Source organism: Rhineura floridana, chromosome 14 (assembly GCF_030035675.1).
Source record: "Rhineura floridana isolate rRhiFlo1 chromosome 14, rRhiFlo1.hap2, whole genome shotgun sequence".
NCBI classification, from domain to species: Eukaryota; Metazoa; Chordata; class Lepidosauria; order Squamata; family Rhineuridae; genus Rhineura; species Rhineura floridana.
The window spans coordinates 39763814-39782716 of NC_084493.1; the positions used below are offsets into that span (position 1 = coordinate 39763814).

The following is an 18903-nucleotide window of genomic DNA, read 5'->3' on the forward strand; positions in this document are numbered from 1 at the left end:
CACATCAGAAAAATCACAGGATGCAGAAAAAAGCAAACCCCAACAACCCACAGCCAAAGCGTTTACAAAGACATCTCCCCCCCCCCCAAGCTTGCAAAATGCCCCAGCCTTAGCTCTTCAAAACTTGGACGGATCACATGCGTTAGCCAGGCCACGTTTTGAAATTATGAAAGGACCACCTGCTGTCTGATCAGCTGGAAGGAGGCTCAAGAGGGGAAAGGGTTACTTTTTTGAGCTCATCAGCAAGATTCCTTTTGGGAAGGGCCAGTTTAAGCAGAGTTTGGGGATATCAGCCTGCTGCCTTCATCTTAATCGACAGCAACGGTCAGCCCAGAGGCACACAAAGAAGCAAAGGCCAACATAATCATCCTCTGAACAGAGTGAGATGCTTCCACTGGGTGTGCATGTGTGTGCAAGCGATTGTGCCTCTCTCACGCAAAGGGATCTGAATTCTTCATAGCTGGATGCATCCACACATTGAAAGCAGAACCACAAAGACAGAACAAAGTTGTAATCAGAAAGCCTCATCAGCTCAGTGAGGGAGGATCCATTCAAAGAACTACTCTGGAGGAACAGAGCAGAAAGCAGGATGGGTGCAGAAGCTACCCTCACAGACGGAGCCAGTGGCACACTTTGGCAATCTTCAGCATCAGCACTTGCCAAGGGCACATGTCATGGGGGGTCACGGGCTCAGGCTCTTCCTCACCTTGTCTCAAAGCCCCCCCCATCAGATCGCTTTGAGTCATACGGGCAGGGACTAACTCTTCCTGCCCTGTCTCCGGCATTGGGTGAAATGCCATCTTGCAGGGCCCCTCATGCATGCCGGCCGGCCATCGCTTTGTGCCCACCATGATCTCCCCCCCCCAGCACCAACTCCTTCAAACACAATGCCACACCATCAGTACCTCCCACCCGCTGACCCTGCCTAGTCTCCAGGGATGCCAGACACTCTCATTTCTCTTTAGTTCAAAAATGACCGCCCAAATTCTTAGCATCCCTAGAAATGATAGGAATGAATTGTCTGGGTAGGCGCATGTTTGTTTCCCCTTTTTAAAACAACCCACTTCCACCCCAACAAATAGTCTCAGACCCAGTTGGAGAGAGTGCTGCCCTACAGGAACTGCTGGGCCATTCTGGGGTCAACAAGGGACTCAGAACGGCCCCAGAGAGGCCAAGGCAGCAGGGAGTTTCCTGGCCATCGAGCCTTACTCCTCACCAAACACATAGGAAGGAAAGCTTCTGATGGGACTTCCTTTCAAGGCCGACTGCTGAAGAAAAATCCCAACTGCACAGCATGATCCAGGACTCTCAAGAGAGCTCCTGAATTATCATCATCATCTAACCTTTCCTGCCAAAGGAGCCCAAGGTGGCAAACATACCAACAGAACGCAGCAAGGAATGCTTTCTGCCAGATTTGGCTGGTATGCCGACTGTGACCATTCCTGGACTGTGATGGACCACAGTGGTCCATGCATTGGTAACCTCAAGCCTTGATTACTGTAACATGCTTTATGTGCTGGTATCTAACGTCTTTGTATCTGGTTTGGAAGCTGCAACTAGTGCAGAATGCAGTGGCCAGACTGCTTACGGGAGCAGATGACTGGCAACATGTCACCCCGCTGCTGGAAGAGCTGCAATGGTTGCCAATCTGCTACTGGGCCAGGTTCACAGTTCTTGTGTTAATTCACAAGGTCCTAAGCAACTTGGCCCCAAAGTACTTTAAAGACCACCTGGCTCCCTGTTCCATCTCAATCACTGAAATCTTCCGAGGAAGCACTTTTGGTGGATCCCCACATGGCCCCCGAGGTTTGGCTGGCCTCCGCCAGGGACCGTGCCTTTAGTGTGGCAGGCCCTGTCCTGTGGAACTCCCCACCAATAGAGACTCAGCAGGAACCACCCCTCCTTTGTTCCAGACAGGGCTTTTACCATGAATTTTCTTTCCCCCCCAACCAATGCAATATTTGTTGATGCTTTTATTATTGTTTTTAATGATGTTTTATTGGTTTTTAAATTATATTGTCTCTTGTATGTTGTGAGCCACCTTGATATACTTCTATGAAAATGCTTTAATAAACAAACAAAAATAACTGAACAAGAAAAAGAAAAGCATTCTAAAAACAGTTAAAAACATCCTTTCATCAGTGAACTTCAGGTCACCAGAACCAGTTCCCTTCAGCCATCAAAGGCCTCTGAACAGTTGTGCTATTGTCACTGCAGGATGGGCTGATGTCGTGGTAACACTGTGCAGGCAACTGCTTCCATTGCAGTTCTAAAAATAGGCATCCGTAGATTAGTGGAAACCGGATCGACAGACACCCACCCGGAGAACTGATTTCCCCCTCCTAGCCTTCACTTGCAAAGGGGCTGGATTTCCCTTTTTGTTTATATATCGGACGTGTGCAAGGGGCTGAGCCTGCAGCATTGCGGATAGCTTTCTGTGTGGATCTCCCACTGCTCAGGGCCCCATCCTGCATGTATGTGCTGGAAGGACAACGCAAGTCAGTCACGGTTCAGGACAGGTGCTGACATCACCCAGGCATCAACAACGGGTCAGGCCTGAATGGCTATTTCTTTCAGGGAAAAGACCTGGGACCAGGTCCAAAGTCTCCCCTCCTTGTGGTGGGGTGGTGGTGCGGTTGCCCACCAGGCAAGGGCGGAGAGTCTCTACAGTAACGCTTTCCATCTTCCTCTGCAGCCGACACATTCTCAAAAACTAAGGCTATTATTATTCAACTAGCACTTGCTTTTAACTTGCCAGGATAAACTGTTGCTCTCTTGGGTACTGTCAGAACAGTGTAATGTTAAAATGAGAGGCTGGCTTGAGAAGCTGCTGGAAAAATTCAGCCATTGTGGAATGTGGCAAGTTTTTTGGGGGGGGGGGCAGCATGCCACCCTGGAACCCTCCTGGCCTGGCACTGACTGCTTCTCTTCTCTGAACCAGCATATCTGGGGCCTTCAAAGTAACAGCAGTTCCTAAGAACCACTGTGGTCAGCCAAGACAAGCCTGTTGGGAATGCCAGCATGCCCAAACTCTGAGGGCACAGATCTCAGCCGCAGCGCTCCCTGTGCTGCTGCTCCTCCAGAGGGAGAAAAACTCTGGGACTGAGACTCTTCTGGAAGGATGCACGACTTCTCTCTTGGCAAGGAATATCCCTTCTGGTGGCCGTTTTCAACAAACACTCACTACATCTGTGCCCATACCCTCAGCTTTGGGGACAGAAGGCGCAATAACACCCCAGGTGTTTCTGCACATCCAGTGCAGTGGTTGAGGATGCTGCTGGCACTGCTGCTGCCCATTGCAGTGTGGGAAGAAGGAAGCTGCACTTGGAGCTGCTCACTCAGCCCCCCTTTTGTGTTACTGCTAAAGCCCCTGGCCGTGCCCTCCATTTGCTGGCCTCCCCTCCACTGCATCTTTCCCTCCTGCCATCTTAGTTCTGCTCCACCTCCCTGGAACTCTCTCGCACGGCGCCTGCCTCCAGCCCTTGACTAGATGGCCCTCTCCCCCTCTTTCCTGCTCTTTCCACTCCACACAGGGCCAGCTGGCTGCTCATCCCCTCCCTCCTCCTCGCAGGATCAGGCCTCCTTCCCTAAGTCCCTCTGCAGTGGCAACAGGAGCAGGATGTCAGAGCCAATGCAAGCAGCTGCCACAACCTCCCGGCGAGGATTGTCCATGGAGCAACAGAGACCTTGAGCAAGGAAGAGAATGGATTGGGAGGCAAGCCATCCTTTTCAGGCTAACTGGCCCCTCAACAGAGGGGATAAATTGACGGAGGTGAACCAGATGCAATGAAACAACAAAGCAAGGTTCTGGGGCTTAGCACTGCTCCTCAAAGATCCACAGGTCAGAACCAGCTTTGCTTTGCTGGCCAAGTCTCTTTCACTCTCTTCCCAAGAGCCACAACTGCAACCGCAGCCATGCTTCTCCTGAGCCAGGAGTGGGAAGCCAGTGGTCCTCCAGTTGTGGTTGGACTACAACTCCCACCATCATCCCTAACCACTGGCCATGCCGGCTGCTGGGAGGGCCGCCACTTCCCAGAGGCTGTTCTGAGCCGCCTGAGCCTCCCCACAGCCTGGCCTCTCAGGCCATCTCTGGGATTTCTTCCTACTTACCGCACAGACGTGCATGTTTTTCTTGGAAACAGACAGGCAGAGCACACAACAGGCGTGACAATCACATTTGTGGGGCAGCTGCGCCCAATACTTACCCAGCAAAGGCTTGGATTGCAAGCTTGGAAGCCTCCAAAGACCCTCCGCTGACTATGCGAGCCTTGAGTGGAGAAAGGAAAGCTCAGTTACTCCGGGGGGGGGGGGGAGCAGATGTGCCGGACACAGAATACACCTAGTATGGAAATGCTAAGCAGGGCCAGCCCCACGCCAAAGCTACCGTCCTTCCCATTTGAAAAGAGGAGGGAGCAACATCCAGCATTTAGAGAGAAACCCTCGGCTGCTGTGTGTGCCTGAGACCCCTGCAGGCAGGCAGGCAGGCAGGCAGTTTCCCTGTAAGTCCTGGAGGGCAAGCGGCAGCGGCCGGCCGGCAACCGGTTGCCACACAGGGCAGCAAAACCAGAATCCAGGCGTGACAGTAGCGGATACCTGAGCTGGCACAACTTATGACATCAGAGAATCACAACAGTGAGGGTTCACTCTGCACATCAATGGAAGGCACTTGAGATACATCAACAGAGGAGACAAACGGAAGCACGGGGAGCGGGGGGGGGGGAACATGCGCGTCTCACAACTCAAACGGAGGAACCAAACAGGTCAACTGAGTCACAAAACACACGCCAACAAAAGACATGACCCTTTAAGGAAATATGTGACTTTGGAACCTTTTCATCCACAGAACTGCTATCTGAAAGAGAATCGGGAGGGGGGAATAGAGGTTAGATCAAAGTGTCTCCAGAAACTGTGCATAGCTCAAAGTGAACAGTTACAATCCTGCCTACAGCCTGGCCAGGCAGCCCTCTAGTCCAGGCTAAGGGACATATCACGGAGGCCAGATGCCCACCTCAGGATGCACTTCATGGGCATTAATTCAAAGGCCCTCTGCCGATTTCACGGCAGCTCCACAACAGAGAGAGGATCGGGCGGGGGAGGGGCAGGATGAAATTTCAAAATGTATGAAACTCATTGAGGAGCAGCTGAACTTCTGACACAGGTCTTTATGGCCCATGTCAATGTAATGTGATTGATTCGAGGCAGCCCCCAGCAGGGCCAAAGAACAGTTTGAAATCCCAGAGAAGTTCCCAAGAGCCCTGCTCAGAACCTTTTTTTTTGGGGGGGGGGTGTCTTTCTGCTTACTGATGTCAGCTTGGCATGTCACCCTCACCTTCTGCACTAGGACTAGTAGTAAGTGGACTTTGCAGTGATATTCAAAGCAACAGCCTCAGTGTGGATTAAGGCATCTGGAGTGGTATTCAATGCTAGTGTTAGAATAGATCCATCAAAGTTTATTTATTATTAGATTTATATCCCGTCCTTCCTCCCAGTAGGAGCCCAGGGCGGAAGTTAGTAGAATGACTAACCGTTTTATTAATTTCAATGGGTCTACTCTGAGTAGGAGTTGTCTTCAGTTGGTGGGTTGGAACCCACGACTGGGCTGCAGCAACTACCATATAAATGTAAGGTGCACAATGCAGGCACAGGTCCCAAAATGCATGCTTGGGCTAATGGTTGGTCCCAGCATGACAAGGTTGAAAGTGACCTTATCGAGACTTGGGGCGGCAGTAATGTTGCACGCATCTTGTTGCTGCCACAGTTGCATACCCTGCACATGAGCAGTGGAAACCCTGCAATGGCGGGGGGAGGGGAGATTAGGGCGAATCGCGCTGCATATCAAACACTCCTGGAGGAGGTTCCTGCAGTTGTGAGGCCATTTACAGCCCAGCAGAAGTGGATTCTGGCCTTGGCAAGGAGGGACACCAGGGGGGCTGACCTTCTCCCAAGCTCAGCTTCAGCAAGGGCCTTTTTGCAACTGCTGTGGTGGTGGCCCCCTGCCCTGGGCAGCATTTGCATCTGCCTGCTAAGACCTGGATTGCCACCTGGCATGGAGGCACTGCAGATTCAGACCAAAGGCCAGACGTGCTCTTGGCAGGCAGCATCACTGCTAAGCATATCTCTACAGAGACATTCCTGCCCATAGTTCAAACAAAGCCATTGCATCATTTTGCTTTAGCAAGCATTTTCAGAAATCTCACCTAAGAAAACAATGAGTATATTACCCTTCCAATTGTGTCTCACATTTAACACTGCAGAATGAGCTTTATGTTAACACAGTATTCATCGTGATACAAATGCAAAACTGTCAAAAGAAAAAGGGAGATAGTCTTGCTGAAGACGGTCACATATTTCATTAACTGGGGATATCTCAGAAGAAGAAGAGCCACATTTGCTGGATGATGGGCTCCCTTTTATCTGATCCAGCTTGCAGGGGGCTCTTCTGCCGTTTTTAGGAGTGCTGAAGTGACATCTGTGATGTGCACAGCCTTCTTCTAGCCCGTCACTTTAAGGTACACAAGCTCTCTAGTCCTCCAGCATGTCCAAGTGGATATTTATTTATTTGATTGGTTGGTTGGTTGGTTGATTGATTCCTTCACCAAGAGGTCCCAGAGTGGGTTACAACAGTTTAAAAACACAGTATTAAAACCAGCTAAAACAAACAACAGTCAAGAGAATAGGATGGATCCTAAAATAGACGTTTCAGGTGTCAATTGCACAATTTTTTATTTTATAAATTCATTCAATTTACATCCCACCCTTCCCCCCACCCTGCAAAGAAGAAGCCAAACATATGATCCAGAAAGGAAGTCGGATCATCTCCAGATTTCCAAAAGGGTGCTAACAGCATCTTCATGGCTGAGGCTGCAATCCTAACCCCACTTACTTGGGAAGAGGCTCCACTCAATTCAGTGGAGCTTACTTCTGCGTAGACATGTTTAGGATTGAAGCCTAAGTGCAGTCTCTCTGACTGGCTGTTCTGAGCATTGCGAATCATCTTTTCTCCCTCATCCTGCAACCAATTCTAGAGGATACTAACGTCAGAGATGGCTATAAGAGTTAAGTGTTGCCATGTTAGTTTGGAACTCAGTTTTAAGGAATTGAGAGTTGAGATAGATGATTTCTTTGAGTCCCCTTTAAGCCTGTGATCTTGTATCTGAAGCTGGGATATGCAAGCAAGAAACCTGCTCTACTGGTTAGATTAGTTTCCTTTGTTAATCTAAGAGACTGGCCAAGTGAGCTAATGGGTGTGTCAAGTGCCCATTAATAGGTGAATAGATTTTGGGCCAGAGAGATCCTGTTGTTATTGGAACTCTTTTCAGGAGAGATCTCCTTTCTCCCACCCTAATCCTGGAGCCAAGAGAGGCTTGTATTTTTAATCTAGCCTGGAGAAACTGGGATCTAGGAAGACACAAAGGGAGACCTACTTTGCACAGTGGCTTTGGGGTGCCTCCCTACAAGTCTGATGGAAAAATAAGATCTATAAAATAAAAATAAATCTGTAAAAATAAGATCTGTAAATACTGTGAACCCCTCCATCTTATGCTCAGGCTGTAAGCCATGTATCAAAAAGACACCACAGTCTCCGCTGACCTTCTTTCCAACAAAACCAAACCTGGGCAAGCGCAGGAACCCCTAGAAATCTCACACCATTCAGGGACTGGGGTGGTGTGTAACAGTAGGAGGCTGCCTGGTACGGAGCATGACCATTGGCCCATCACTAAGTATTGCCTGCTCTGGGTGGCAGCAGTGGTGCAGGTTCCGGGCAGCCGTCTCTCCCAGCCCTGCCTGGCAATGCCATTGAGGAATGAACCTGTGGCCTTCTGCACGCAAGGCAGGCGCTCTGCCACTGCCCTGATTCGACAACAGCAGCAGCAGATGGCAGGGAACGGAATCTACTTTCAGCTCCTTTGGGGGAAGGTGCAGAATATATCATTGATAAATAAACAACAACACTTTGACAGGTTCCTTTGGCTTCAAATATGTGTCCTTTGCAGTGCGCTATCAGTGGCAGCTTCAAGCTCAAGTTGGCAGGTCTGGCCAGGCTCTGGACTGCAGCCAGGTCCAGCGGGGCTTGCATTCGGTGCCAAATTTCAAAGGTGGGGAATACAGGTGCACTTCAAGGCTCCTGACTATTCCTTTGCAGCTGCGCGGCTTGCACAAAACAGCCTTGCAGGCCAATTAGGACACCCTCAGCCCATTCGCTCCTCATGCCTGAGCAAGAGCCAGTGGTCTGGCTTCCCGTTTTGCACACTCACTGTTTATCCCCTCCCCCTTCTTATAATCCACTTAAGCAAGAAGTGCTTGCCTGGAAGTCTTGGCGGGGCTGGTTCCTGTCTTCCATGCTGTCTAGACCATCTGGGCTGTGAGGCTGGTTTAAACTGCATGGGAGGTCGGGAGGGGGAGAAGCTGTCGGACAGGGATGTGGCTGGCAGCCCTCCATTCCCAGTAGATCACCCCAGGGCAATGGGAGTCCCGCAGATAAGCCGGCGGTTGCAAGAAGAGGGAGAAGCAGGATGGCCCCCCTGCAGCCAGGGAGATCCTGGGGTGGTGCTGGCGCATGGCCTCACCATCCTTCATATCACCGTCATCCTGGCTGCAGTCCAGATGTTGCTGGGCTGCAGCGCCCATCGCCCCTGACTACTGGCCTTGCCGGCCACAGGTTCCGTGCCTTGCTGCCCTGGGGCAAAGGTGGGCGTTAACCCAGTGTTGCGTCTGCTAGCCGCCTCACCACTAGAGAGCACCTCACGGAGAGGGGAACAGATGTTGAGAAGCACATCCTGCCCCACCAGCTCTCCCTGCTTGCCCGCTCCTCTGCTCCTGCTGCATCAGGGTCACCCAGATACCAGGTGGCCTGTGCTGCAGTTGGCCACTGGATGCAAGATCCCTCATCTACTCACCTGCCCAGATAGTGACATTCTGACTGGGCTCTTCCATTGCCTTTTGAGCAATACTTGGGTATGAATCACACAGTCAAAAGATATACAGTAGGGCCCCGCTTTTTGGCACTCCACTTTTCGGCGTTCCGCTAATACGGCAGTGCCAGCAGGGCAATCAGCTGTAGTGCGGGGAGCTCCAGCCACCACGCTCCAGCTGACAGCGATCAGCTGTAGAGCGCGATCAGTTGTAGTGAGGGGAGTTTGCATGCTACAGCTGATCGCTGTCAGCTGGAGCGTGGTGGCTGGAATACCGTAGGGCCCCACTTTCCAGTGGTTTTCACTTTTCGGCAGGGGCCTGGAACATAACCTGCTGTATGAGTGGGGCCCTACTGTACAGCTGTAGGGCCACAATCACATCCAGAAATCATAGTACGGACTGGGCTGTGCTTTTCCCATCCATTAGAATCAAGAAAATTGCTGCAGCTAAATCCATGTTCACATGAGTAGTACGTTCATGCAACGCTGAACCAGTTTAAGGTTACGTGCATGAGCCTTGAGCTCAGCCTCTCCCTCCCGCTTCTCCAGCACAGGCTGTTGTTATGCCTGAACTCATACAAATTGTTAATTTTAATGATGGTTTTTCTGAACACTGCAACTTCAAATTATGGCTAATGTTCCTGCTGAAGAGCTGAATCTTTGCTGGAATAGGATGGATCACCTTTACTGTTCTACACAGAGGTAAACAAGCATCCTCTTTCTGACACATTCAAACATTTTGCCCTCCTCCCATTAGCAAAATGCTCTCCCTCAATTTGTGGAAAAGCAGCAAATTAAAATCTAACCTAACCCATCTGAACACAGTTCCAATGATGTCTTGGCTTTCCAAGACTCCAAGTCACAGGATTGATCTTTTGGTGCAAAAGGAACAGAAAAAAGATCTTTCTTGGGGGCACAATCATACTGCCAACACCCAATGCAACGGCAAACCTTGTTTTGGCTTTGCAGGAAGTAATCTCAGGACTCAATTTGGTCCTCATAATCTTCCTCTGCAATCATATTCATCCCCTCCATTGTGGCTTCAGAGTGAAAGATGCCCCTAATTTGATAAGGAGCCAGAAGGGAGCAGCAAAATAGCCCAGCCTGCAGTTCTTCTAGAGCCTCTTTGACACAGAGCCCCCCTTCCCCTGCCTGGTCCCCCAAGCAAGAACACAGAAAGGCCACCACTTGTGGGGTGGGGAATCCTTGGCGTCATTGCGTATGAAGGTCCGTAAAACGATTGCTGCTCTTACAGCAGAAGCCATCAATTTATTTTCAGTTAGGAACACAGGAAGTTGTGTTAACTGGGTCAGGCCATTGAGGCAATCTTGCTCAGTAGTGCCTACATGGACTGGCAGCAGATCCCCAGGTTTTCAGGCAGGGGTCTCTCTAGGTCCTACCTGGAGACGCCACCGGGATTGACCTTGGGACCTTCTGTGTGGAAGGCAGGCGCTCTGCCACGGCGCTATGGTCCTTCCCCTTAATTCTACAACAGGAGATGACGACTTACTTGGTTTCCTACTCTTGAAAGAAAAATGGGAATGGCCTGCCTTCCAGTCGATCCTGACTTCTGGCAACCCTGTGAATAGGGTCTCATGGTAAGCGGTATTCAGAGGGGGTTTCCCATTGCCTCCCTCTGAGGCTGAGAGGCAGTGACTGGCCCAAGGTCACCCAGTGAGCTTCATGGCTGTGTGGGGATTCGAACCCTGGTCTCCCAGGTCATAGTCCGACACTCTAACCACTACACCACACTGACTCTCAGCAAATAAATATTCCCTGTATCACAAGCAAAAGAAGGGATAAATAATGATAAAAATGGGCACTTGTACAGAAGAAAGCAAAAGACTTTGTTAAGTGCACCCTGGTGGAAGGTAAAACATTTATCTTCCTATCAACCCACCCTAAACACAACAGTGCAGGGAAAAAAGAGAGAGGCTCTATTACATGGTGCCTTACATCCTAGGAGAAGTAAAGGCTAGGGGTTGTATTAAAGACACATCTGAGTAATTAAAATGTTGTCCATTTCAGGTCACTTTCCTCCCAGATTTGGATAGGAGTTTGTAATCACTCACATCCTGCAGCAACTCTATTTTTACATACACTCCAAAACATGCTCTTCAAAAGGGTGGGTCAAGCTGTTGTGAATAAAAGGAAATCATTTCAGGTTGGAGACAGCCCTGTTTGGGTGTTCTCCTTCATGGCTGGTTCTGGAGGGCAGGAGCACCAGGGTGTCCACTGTGGCACAATTCTGGCCTAGCCTGTCCTTTAAGATGGCCCAGTTTGTCTAGTCCTCCCCCAAGCATATGCAGAGAGATCCAACCTCCCCACAGCACACATGCCTGTTGTCTGGCAGGAGAGCTGGGAAGTCCAGTAGCAATTAGCCCTTTGGCTGCCCCTGCTCAAAAGCTCCCCAAGCGATAAGAGCACCTTGCTGCGCTATGTGCTGGTCCGAACAACCTATACATAAGAGCCAACATGTGTCAAGATGAGCCCTTGCTGACCATCCGAGATGCTGTATGACTTGCGAGGAAGGCCCTTGCTTTGCCTGAGAGCTCATCTTCAATATGTTTTCCTGAAAGAAACATTCTGCTTTTTCCTTTGTTCTCACTTAAAACCTTATTTTTAATAAACTTCTTCAAATTGACTGTTCGGGTTCTTGAGAGTGTTGGGGCCAAACTCAAAGGGATTCACTAACAGGCAAAAAACCTTGCAGTTTAAGTATGTACCTATAGCCCACAGATATTTCTATCAAACTTTAAAAAGTAGGGAAATTGGGCAGCTCTAGGGAATGCATCAGGGGAGCAGGAGACCTGACCTCCTCTCTGAGATATTGTACTGCCCTACAAATTTGTTAAAATGCAAGCACAATTTGGGTTGGTCTTTCACAGTCCAATCCACTTCCTATGCAGCTTGGAAAAATTTGGTAACGTGCCTCTGAGCACATGGTGAGTGGTGGCAACACCTGCCATTTGGTAGAAATATCTGTTGGCCAAAGCTATGTTCTTAAACTGCAAGGTTTTTTGCCTATTAGTGAATTTCTCTGCTTTTTAATCTGGGAGGTAAGAAATGGGATCCTGTGCAAGTCTGCTGAGAATGGATTGATCATTTACATGCTTATTGAGTTCAGTGGGATTTACTCCCCTGCAATCATGCTTATGATAGATAAAACTGACTATGAGGGAGGGAGGCCTGGAGTGGGCAGGGGAGGAGGAAGAAGGAAGAGGGAAGAAGAGGAAGAAGGGAGGAGGAAGGGGGAAGGAGGGAAAAGGCAGGTGTGGTCATTTGCATGCTTAATGAGTTCAAAACTCCCATGCAATTATGGTTAGGATAGGTAAAATTGACCATGGGAGAGGAAGAGGGGGAGGGAGTAGAGGGAAGGCGGAAGGGAGAGGGGAGCAGAAGGATGGGAGGGGAAAGGAGGGGATTGGAGGGGAGGGGGAGGGGCAAAGGAAGGGGGAGGGAAGGGGCAAGAGGGAGGGGATATGGAGGTGGAGGAGGGGAGGGCAGGTTTGATCATTTGCATAGTTATTGAGTTCAAATGGATTTACTCCCATGCAATCATGCTTGAAAATGAAATGGACTGCCTTCAAGTCGATACTGACTTATGGCGACCCTACGAATAGGGTTTTTATGGTAAGTGGTGTTCAGAGGGGGTTTACCATTGCCTTCCTCTGAGGCTGAGAGGCAGTGACTGGCCCAAGGTCACCCAGTGAGCTGCATGGCTGTGTGGGGATTCGAACCCTGGTCTCCCAGGTCACAGTCCTAGGATAGGTAAAACTGACCATGGGTGAAGAGGAGGGGGAGAGCGGAGGGGAGGAGAAGGAGGAGGAAGGAGGGGATGGGGAAGGGAAGGGAGGGGTGAATGGAGAGGGAAGGGGGATGGGATAGGAGGGAGGAGGAGGGGAGGCCAGGTTTGATCATTTGCATGCTTTTTGAGTTCAGTGGGATTTATTCCTGTGCAATCATGCTTAGGACAGGTGAAACTGACCTGGGGGAGGGGTGGGGGGGAGGAGATTGGGTGGGTGGGCACTGGACACAGGGGAAGCCCCTTTCCTTTCCCAAAGGAAAACATTGTGAACAGTATCGTTCTTTTTCACTTCCCCCCTCACCTTTTTATTCTACAGCAGGCACATGTAGCCTCCCACCCACATTTAAACCAAAGTTGTCCCTGGCCACATCAACACCAGAACTTTATTTCACTTTAGACAGCCATGGCTTCTCCCAAAGAATCCTGGGAAGTGTAGTTAGTGAAGGGTGCTGAGAGTTGCTAGGAGACGCCCTGTTCCCCCCACAGAGGTTCAATCAGTGTGGCTGACTGTTCAACCACTCTTGCACCCCTGGGTTTCACTTCTGCTCAGGGTAATGAGTATGGTGGCAGTCTGCCTGAGAGCCCCTGGCATGGCTGGCCCACCCAGACTGGCAGTCATGTCAGGGGAGGAGCAGAGCTTTTTCCTTTAAACTTGCAACATAAGCTGTGTGCCTTATTCTTATTCTTTGAATTTATACCCTTTCCTTCCTCGTGAAGGAACCCAGGGCAGCAAGCACATCAAGATGTTAAAAAAACAACACAATAATAAAAACAGTTTCAGATAAAAACATTCTCCCATCCCTCCTGAAAGTCAATAAGGAGGGAGACAGATGCATCTCACGGGGAGGATATTCCACAGATGGGAACCATCACCAAGAAGGCCCTGTCATGGGTCAACGCTCACCGGGCAGCCCCCAGTGGCAGCCCCACCAACAGGCCTCACTTGTCTATCATAAGGTCCGAAATGGTTGCTATTGGGGAAGGCGCCCTTTTAGCTACTTGGTCCCAAGCCATTCAAGGGTTTATATGCTAGGACTAACACCCTGAACTGGGCCCGGCAGCTGAGAGAGGGAATGTTCTCCACGAGCAGGGAAAGGGGCTGTGCAGGGGCAGAGGGAGAGAGGAGCGGGACAGGCTGGAGCCAGAAGCTGGGCAGGACGGCCAAACTGCCAGCAAAAGGGGCCAGAAGGATGTGAGCCAGAAAAACCCTCACCAATTTGCCACGAAGCTCCCTGGGTGACCTTGGGCCGGTCACTGCCTCTCAGCCTCAGAGGAAGGCCATGGGAAACCCCCTCTGAATCCCGCTCACCATGAAATCCCTATTCGTGGGGCCACCATAAATCGGGAGCCACTGGAAGGCTGGCCGTTTCCATTTTCACCATAGGGAACTTTGTTTTTGTAAGGACTGCGCTTTCGTTTGAAACTGTGCTGGAAGCTTCCTTGAGCTAAGGGGCAGAGTGGAAGCTCACTTTGGGGAGGGGTCTCAGAGAGTCCCCAAACACTCCTGGGGTGGTGCCCAATGCACACCTCTCCCTTTCGGGACCACTGATGCCTAGATGAGGCACCATGCACCCATCACTGGTGCATTGGAACCAGCATGTGCTGGGCGTGATGGTGGCAGCAGCAAATTCCCCTGTTGCCAGGCCAAGGGCAACCAGGCCTTTCCCTGCTGCACCGAGGAATGCTTTAGGGATTGCCACCCTCTCCCAAGGAGGAGTGGCACACATGGAAGATTCTTTTTATTTTATTTTATTTTAATTGATTGATTGATTGATACCCCGCCCTTCCTCCCAGCAGGAGCCCAGGCCCAGCCTCTACCTGCTTTCCTGGGAAGAAAACAACTTTGTGAAAAATAAAGCAAACAGCTGCTTTCCCTGGGTTAGGATGAAGTCAGCATGATTTTAAAGCACACACGACACAAGCGTTTGTGATACTGTTGCTATGAAGGCAACCCAGCCCTAACGGAGAGCAGTGTAATCTCTCCCTCCCTGCGCTCAAGTCACGCCAAGAGCAGCAGCAGCTCTCCTCCTTCCTGCAGCTCAGGAGCTTCCTCCCCCCTCTTCGCTCTCCCAAGCTGCCTAGAGAGTCTCATATTAATATGGGGCAAATCATACAGATGCATTTTATCTTGGCCATATAAATAAAACCATTCAATTACAACAGCTTCATTAAAACCGAGGTGGTAGAATCGTTCAACAACGATTAGGTAAGGAGGGAAAGGCAGATGCACAGTAAGATATTGTGTCGACTCCAAACTCAGCTGATCCTTCAGCCAAAAGGCTGTGGTGGGTGATACTGCTTGGCAAATAATTGGCTGCATTCGGAAACGATACTCAAGGCTGTGTAAGAGAACCATGACTCTCCAAACGACATGCTTTAATTGAGGGCACACACTGAAGAATCAGAGCACCCACACAGGGCAACGTTTGCTTAATTGGAGCTCTGATGCTTGTAACTAGTCACCGAGAGAGGGTTGTATGTGTTAAGGGGAATGTGCCAAGCGGCTAATGTGCACAATAAGCAGCCACTGGTCTAATGGAGAATGTGCACATTTGGAGATGATGCATGTGGGGGGGGGAAGGGAGGGAATGTTGCACACAGGGAATTAAAAGCAAACTCTTCCCGGTTTGTCTTGTCTGGCAGCAAGTGTAAACCCTCCAGGCAGGCTCTGTGTCACCTTTGACGATTTTCACACTCTTGGGGAAAGGAAGAGAGTGCAGGCAGCAGCAACTACAGCGCAGGATCAGCCGTCCAGGCCCACACGGCTTCCCAGAGGATGCCCAAGAAGGCCACAGCAGGCCCACTGGGCCAGGAACTGGGAGGGCTTGCAGAGGACAGCGGCTCTTTCAGGCTGGTTCACCTGCTCCAGCAGTGGCGGCAGCAGCGGCACCAACTGCCTTGGCTCCAGACCCAGGCTGGGAAGAGTGTCCAGCGAAGCCTGTGGCTGGAAGCCTTTCTTCTGGAAGCAGCTGGGCCCAATTGCTGGCATTCTCTTGGCAACTGATCTCCCCAGAAGGGTACATCATGGAACTGTTTCCTAGCCCAGATGCTCTCTCTGTATCTGTGGTACTGGGAGAGACCAGGGTCACAGGGAGCAGGTAATTTGGAGCCCAACAGTTAGTGCCTAATTAACGCCAGATTGCTGGTAGGAAGGAAAAAAGGTAACGAGGAAAGGCAACAAAACCAGTCAGAACACCACAAAGGAAGCCATGCAGGAATACCAGATTCTAAAATTATCCCTCCAGAGCAACGTATTAAGGCAGCTTTGCTGAGAGGATGTTCTGTTGCATAGAGCAAAGAAGGCAAATCGGATATTTAGCACTCTGAAGAGAATATTATGGCTCACGCATTATAAGGAATGAACAGCCTTTGTCTGATCCAAGGAAGGTCAGAGTCCCCCTCTTTCTTTCCCATTTTGTACCGCGCAAGGCCAAGCATTGGGGCACTGCTGAGGAGCAACTGAGAGTCCCATAAACACATTCCAGCCCAAATGGCTCCAAAATAAGCCCAGGAGGGGAGAAAGCCTCTGAAAGGTGCTCAGGGAGGTTTGTGAGATGGGTGGAATATTTATCGGTACTTTGGGCTCCAAAATATTTAGCGTTTGCCAGGTGTAAAATGGGGTCTGTCTATCATTGGGCTTCATTTCTGCAGTAATCGGAGTTGCCATCGGATTAATGATTATTTCTGATATTCTCTATCTGGAGAGAGAATTTTTAAGTAGCAACTGTCTGCGCCTGGTTGCAAATTCATTCTTCTTTTTTTCCAATTCTTTTTAAATTTGCTTTCAAATCATCAATAGCGTGAGTGATATTTTTATTGATCTACTTTCTATGTGAGCTCTTCAAATGTGTATTCCTTTTAACTGGTGTCAATGAAGTGTTGATTGTAACTGACAGACAGAAAGCAGCAGGGAGGAATGAGGTGTTGATTTTAAGCAGCAGGGGGGAAACAACTGACTTGATTATCTGCCTTAATCTGCTCTGCAATGCACTTGAAAAGGAATGTAAACAGGCAATAATTACAGAGCTCAGCATAAAAATTGATACCAGTGGAGACTCATGAATAAGTAGTGATTATAATATTGATAATCCTCTGAAAAGCAAGAATTTAAAAAAGAAATCGGAGGAGATTGGAAAAATGAAAAGACATTGGAGGAAACTGGAATCAGATAGTTAATGACCACTAGGGGGCCACACTTAAAAATGAAACAGACAAAAGAAGAGGATTCCATCCCCAGGTCTGCCTATTAAAGATAAGATCAAGAAATTGCCAGCCCTGCCCAACTCCTGAGGGTAAGGCACGAGGGACCCCCCCAAAAAAATCATTTCTAATGAGCTACAGCTAATCCCCTCCAAACCACAAAATATGGGAAACCAACTTATTCAATGAGTCACTGCAGAAGACAAGTGGATCAAGGGCAACCCTCTGCCAGCATCCTCCCCTGAGCTGCTCCAACGAAAAAGAAGACAACAGAAGGACATTTCTGTGCCCAGGTGTGGTCCAAGGGTACCTCCATTTATGCATTTCCAAGCTGTCTGAATAGGCGGAACTGAACAAGGACACACACACACACACACACACGTCAAGGCAAAATGGTGTCTCCTTTCAGCCAATGTGCTGCATTCACAACCCTTGTAAGATTGCCACGAGAAGGGATATGCTCACTGGTGGAATGGACGAAATGTGCTGCTCCTTCTCCAAGAAAGCTTCCAGGAGATCCCAGAGACTGCCAAGGTTTGGGGCTGCATCCCAGAGACCTAGCCAAGCAGGATCCAACCATGCATAATCCCCCCCATTGTTTACCAGGGAGATTGCAAAGACCAGTGCAGAGAAAACTCTGATCAACTTCCTCTGCCATGGTCAGGCCAGGGTGGGTGGGGAGCCACAAACCTGTTGCAGAAAAAAGGTCTTGTGCTGTCCCTCTGAATCTCCAACAGAGCCAAAAGGCAGTTTAATTATGTGTGCAGAAAAAACAGGCACCCAAGCTCTACCTCCCACTAAATTACTGAGAAAGAGACCCCAACTGTGGAGCGTATTTTCTTGGAATCACTGATCAAAAGACTTTGTAGGGGGTGGGGAATAGATAGCCATGAGGGTCATCCTACCCGAGAGCAGCCTCTTCCACTCTGCTGCCCCCAGATGTTTTTGGGGCTCCAATTGGTAGCAGCTGGTGAAAGTCAAGAGTCCAGCAACAGCTGAGGCGGCTGCTCTGCGGTGACACAGGTAACCTTGCATCTTGGAGATGAAATATACCCCCTGTGGCTTCATAGGGCCCGATCCAGCAGGCACCGTCCTGCAAACCCCACCAGCAGCAGACAGGCAAAGAATCTTGCAATGCTATTGCACAATTCCCATTTATTTCAAGGGAGACTCTGTGCCCCCCTTGCAGCTGCCCCCCTTGAGCCATCTCTGACTTCCTTCTCACTTCCATTTCCACTCCAGCTGTCCTGCCAAATGCCATTTTGAAGCTCAGGCATTATTTATCTGTAAACTACTATACGTGATATGAGCACAGCATGCCATGATGAAGGAAACTGCCCATCAATGGGGTGGATCTGTTCATTGCTTCAGAGAGACAGACGGCGGCTACCTCATTTCTATGCAGAACCTGGCCTTTGCCTAAAGATTTCAGATCCTTTCAAGTATAGCAGTAAATGGACCTGGCTGCCTCTGTCTGGGCAAGAAGGTTCAGGATTGAGCTCCTCTTCCTCCTCCCGGGAGCCTTTTCACACACAGGAATTTGGGAAGCCAGTGACAGGCACAAAGGCAGAGCCAGCACTGAGGGATCCTCTCACCCTGCTCTGTTGCCTGCCTTATGAGCCCTGCAGCATCCCCGCCCAGAATGGATCTACAACGGGGGACTCTTTCATTATCACCAAATCTGGGCGAGGAACAGTGAGGATGACAAATGATTTGGGATGCCAATGCCGGCTCAGAAGGTGAGAGCAGTTAAAAAGCAAAGCAGCAGTATTGGGGAAAAGGCTGAAAATATACAAAATAAAAGCAATCCTACGCGGTGTTCATAGTTGGAGTTCTGCATGCAATTCTGTCTCCAGGACAGAACATGAAAAAAAACACCTAAAATGATCAAGAAGCAGATCATTTTTCAAAAGATTCCTAACATTTCGAGCATCACCCCGTGCAGTTGGTTGACAGGAGGCTCACAAAAAAGTGTTCTGTGGT

The 18903-nt window shown here is 49.7% G+C and overlaps 1 protein-coding gene across 5 annotated transcripts in view; it reads right to left on the reverse strand.

Moving 5' to 3' along the window:
- The window catches only part of UNC13C (unc-13 homolog C), a 197275-nt gene that overhangs the window by 152863 nt on the left and 25509 nt on the right, over positions 1-18903 (reverse strand). For 2 of the 5 annotated variants that reach the window (XM_061595474.1, XM_061595473.1), the window contains exon 2: positions 4206-4267. The exons of 2 other annotated variants lie outside the window; for them this stretch is intronic. Coding sequence is in view for 1 of the 3 variants with exons in the window: in XM_061595475.1 (XP_061451459.1) it covers positions 4206-4267; positions 4830-4852 (85 nt within the window). In the remaining 2 variants the exon portion in view is untranslated. Of the gene's footprint in view, positions 1-4205; positions 4268-4829; positions 4853-18903 lie in introns of all 5 variants that reach the window. One more of the 5 variants, XM_061595475.1, reaches the window with a different exon arrangement.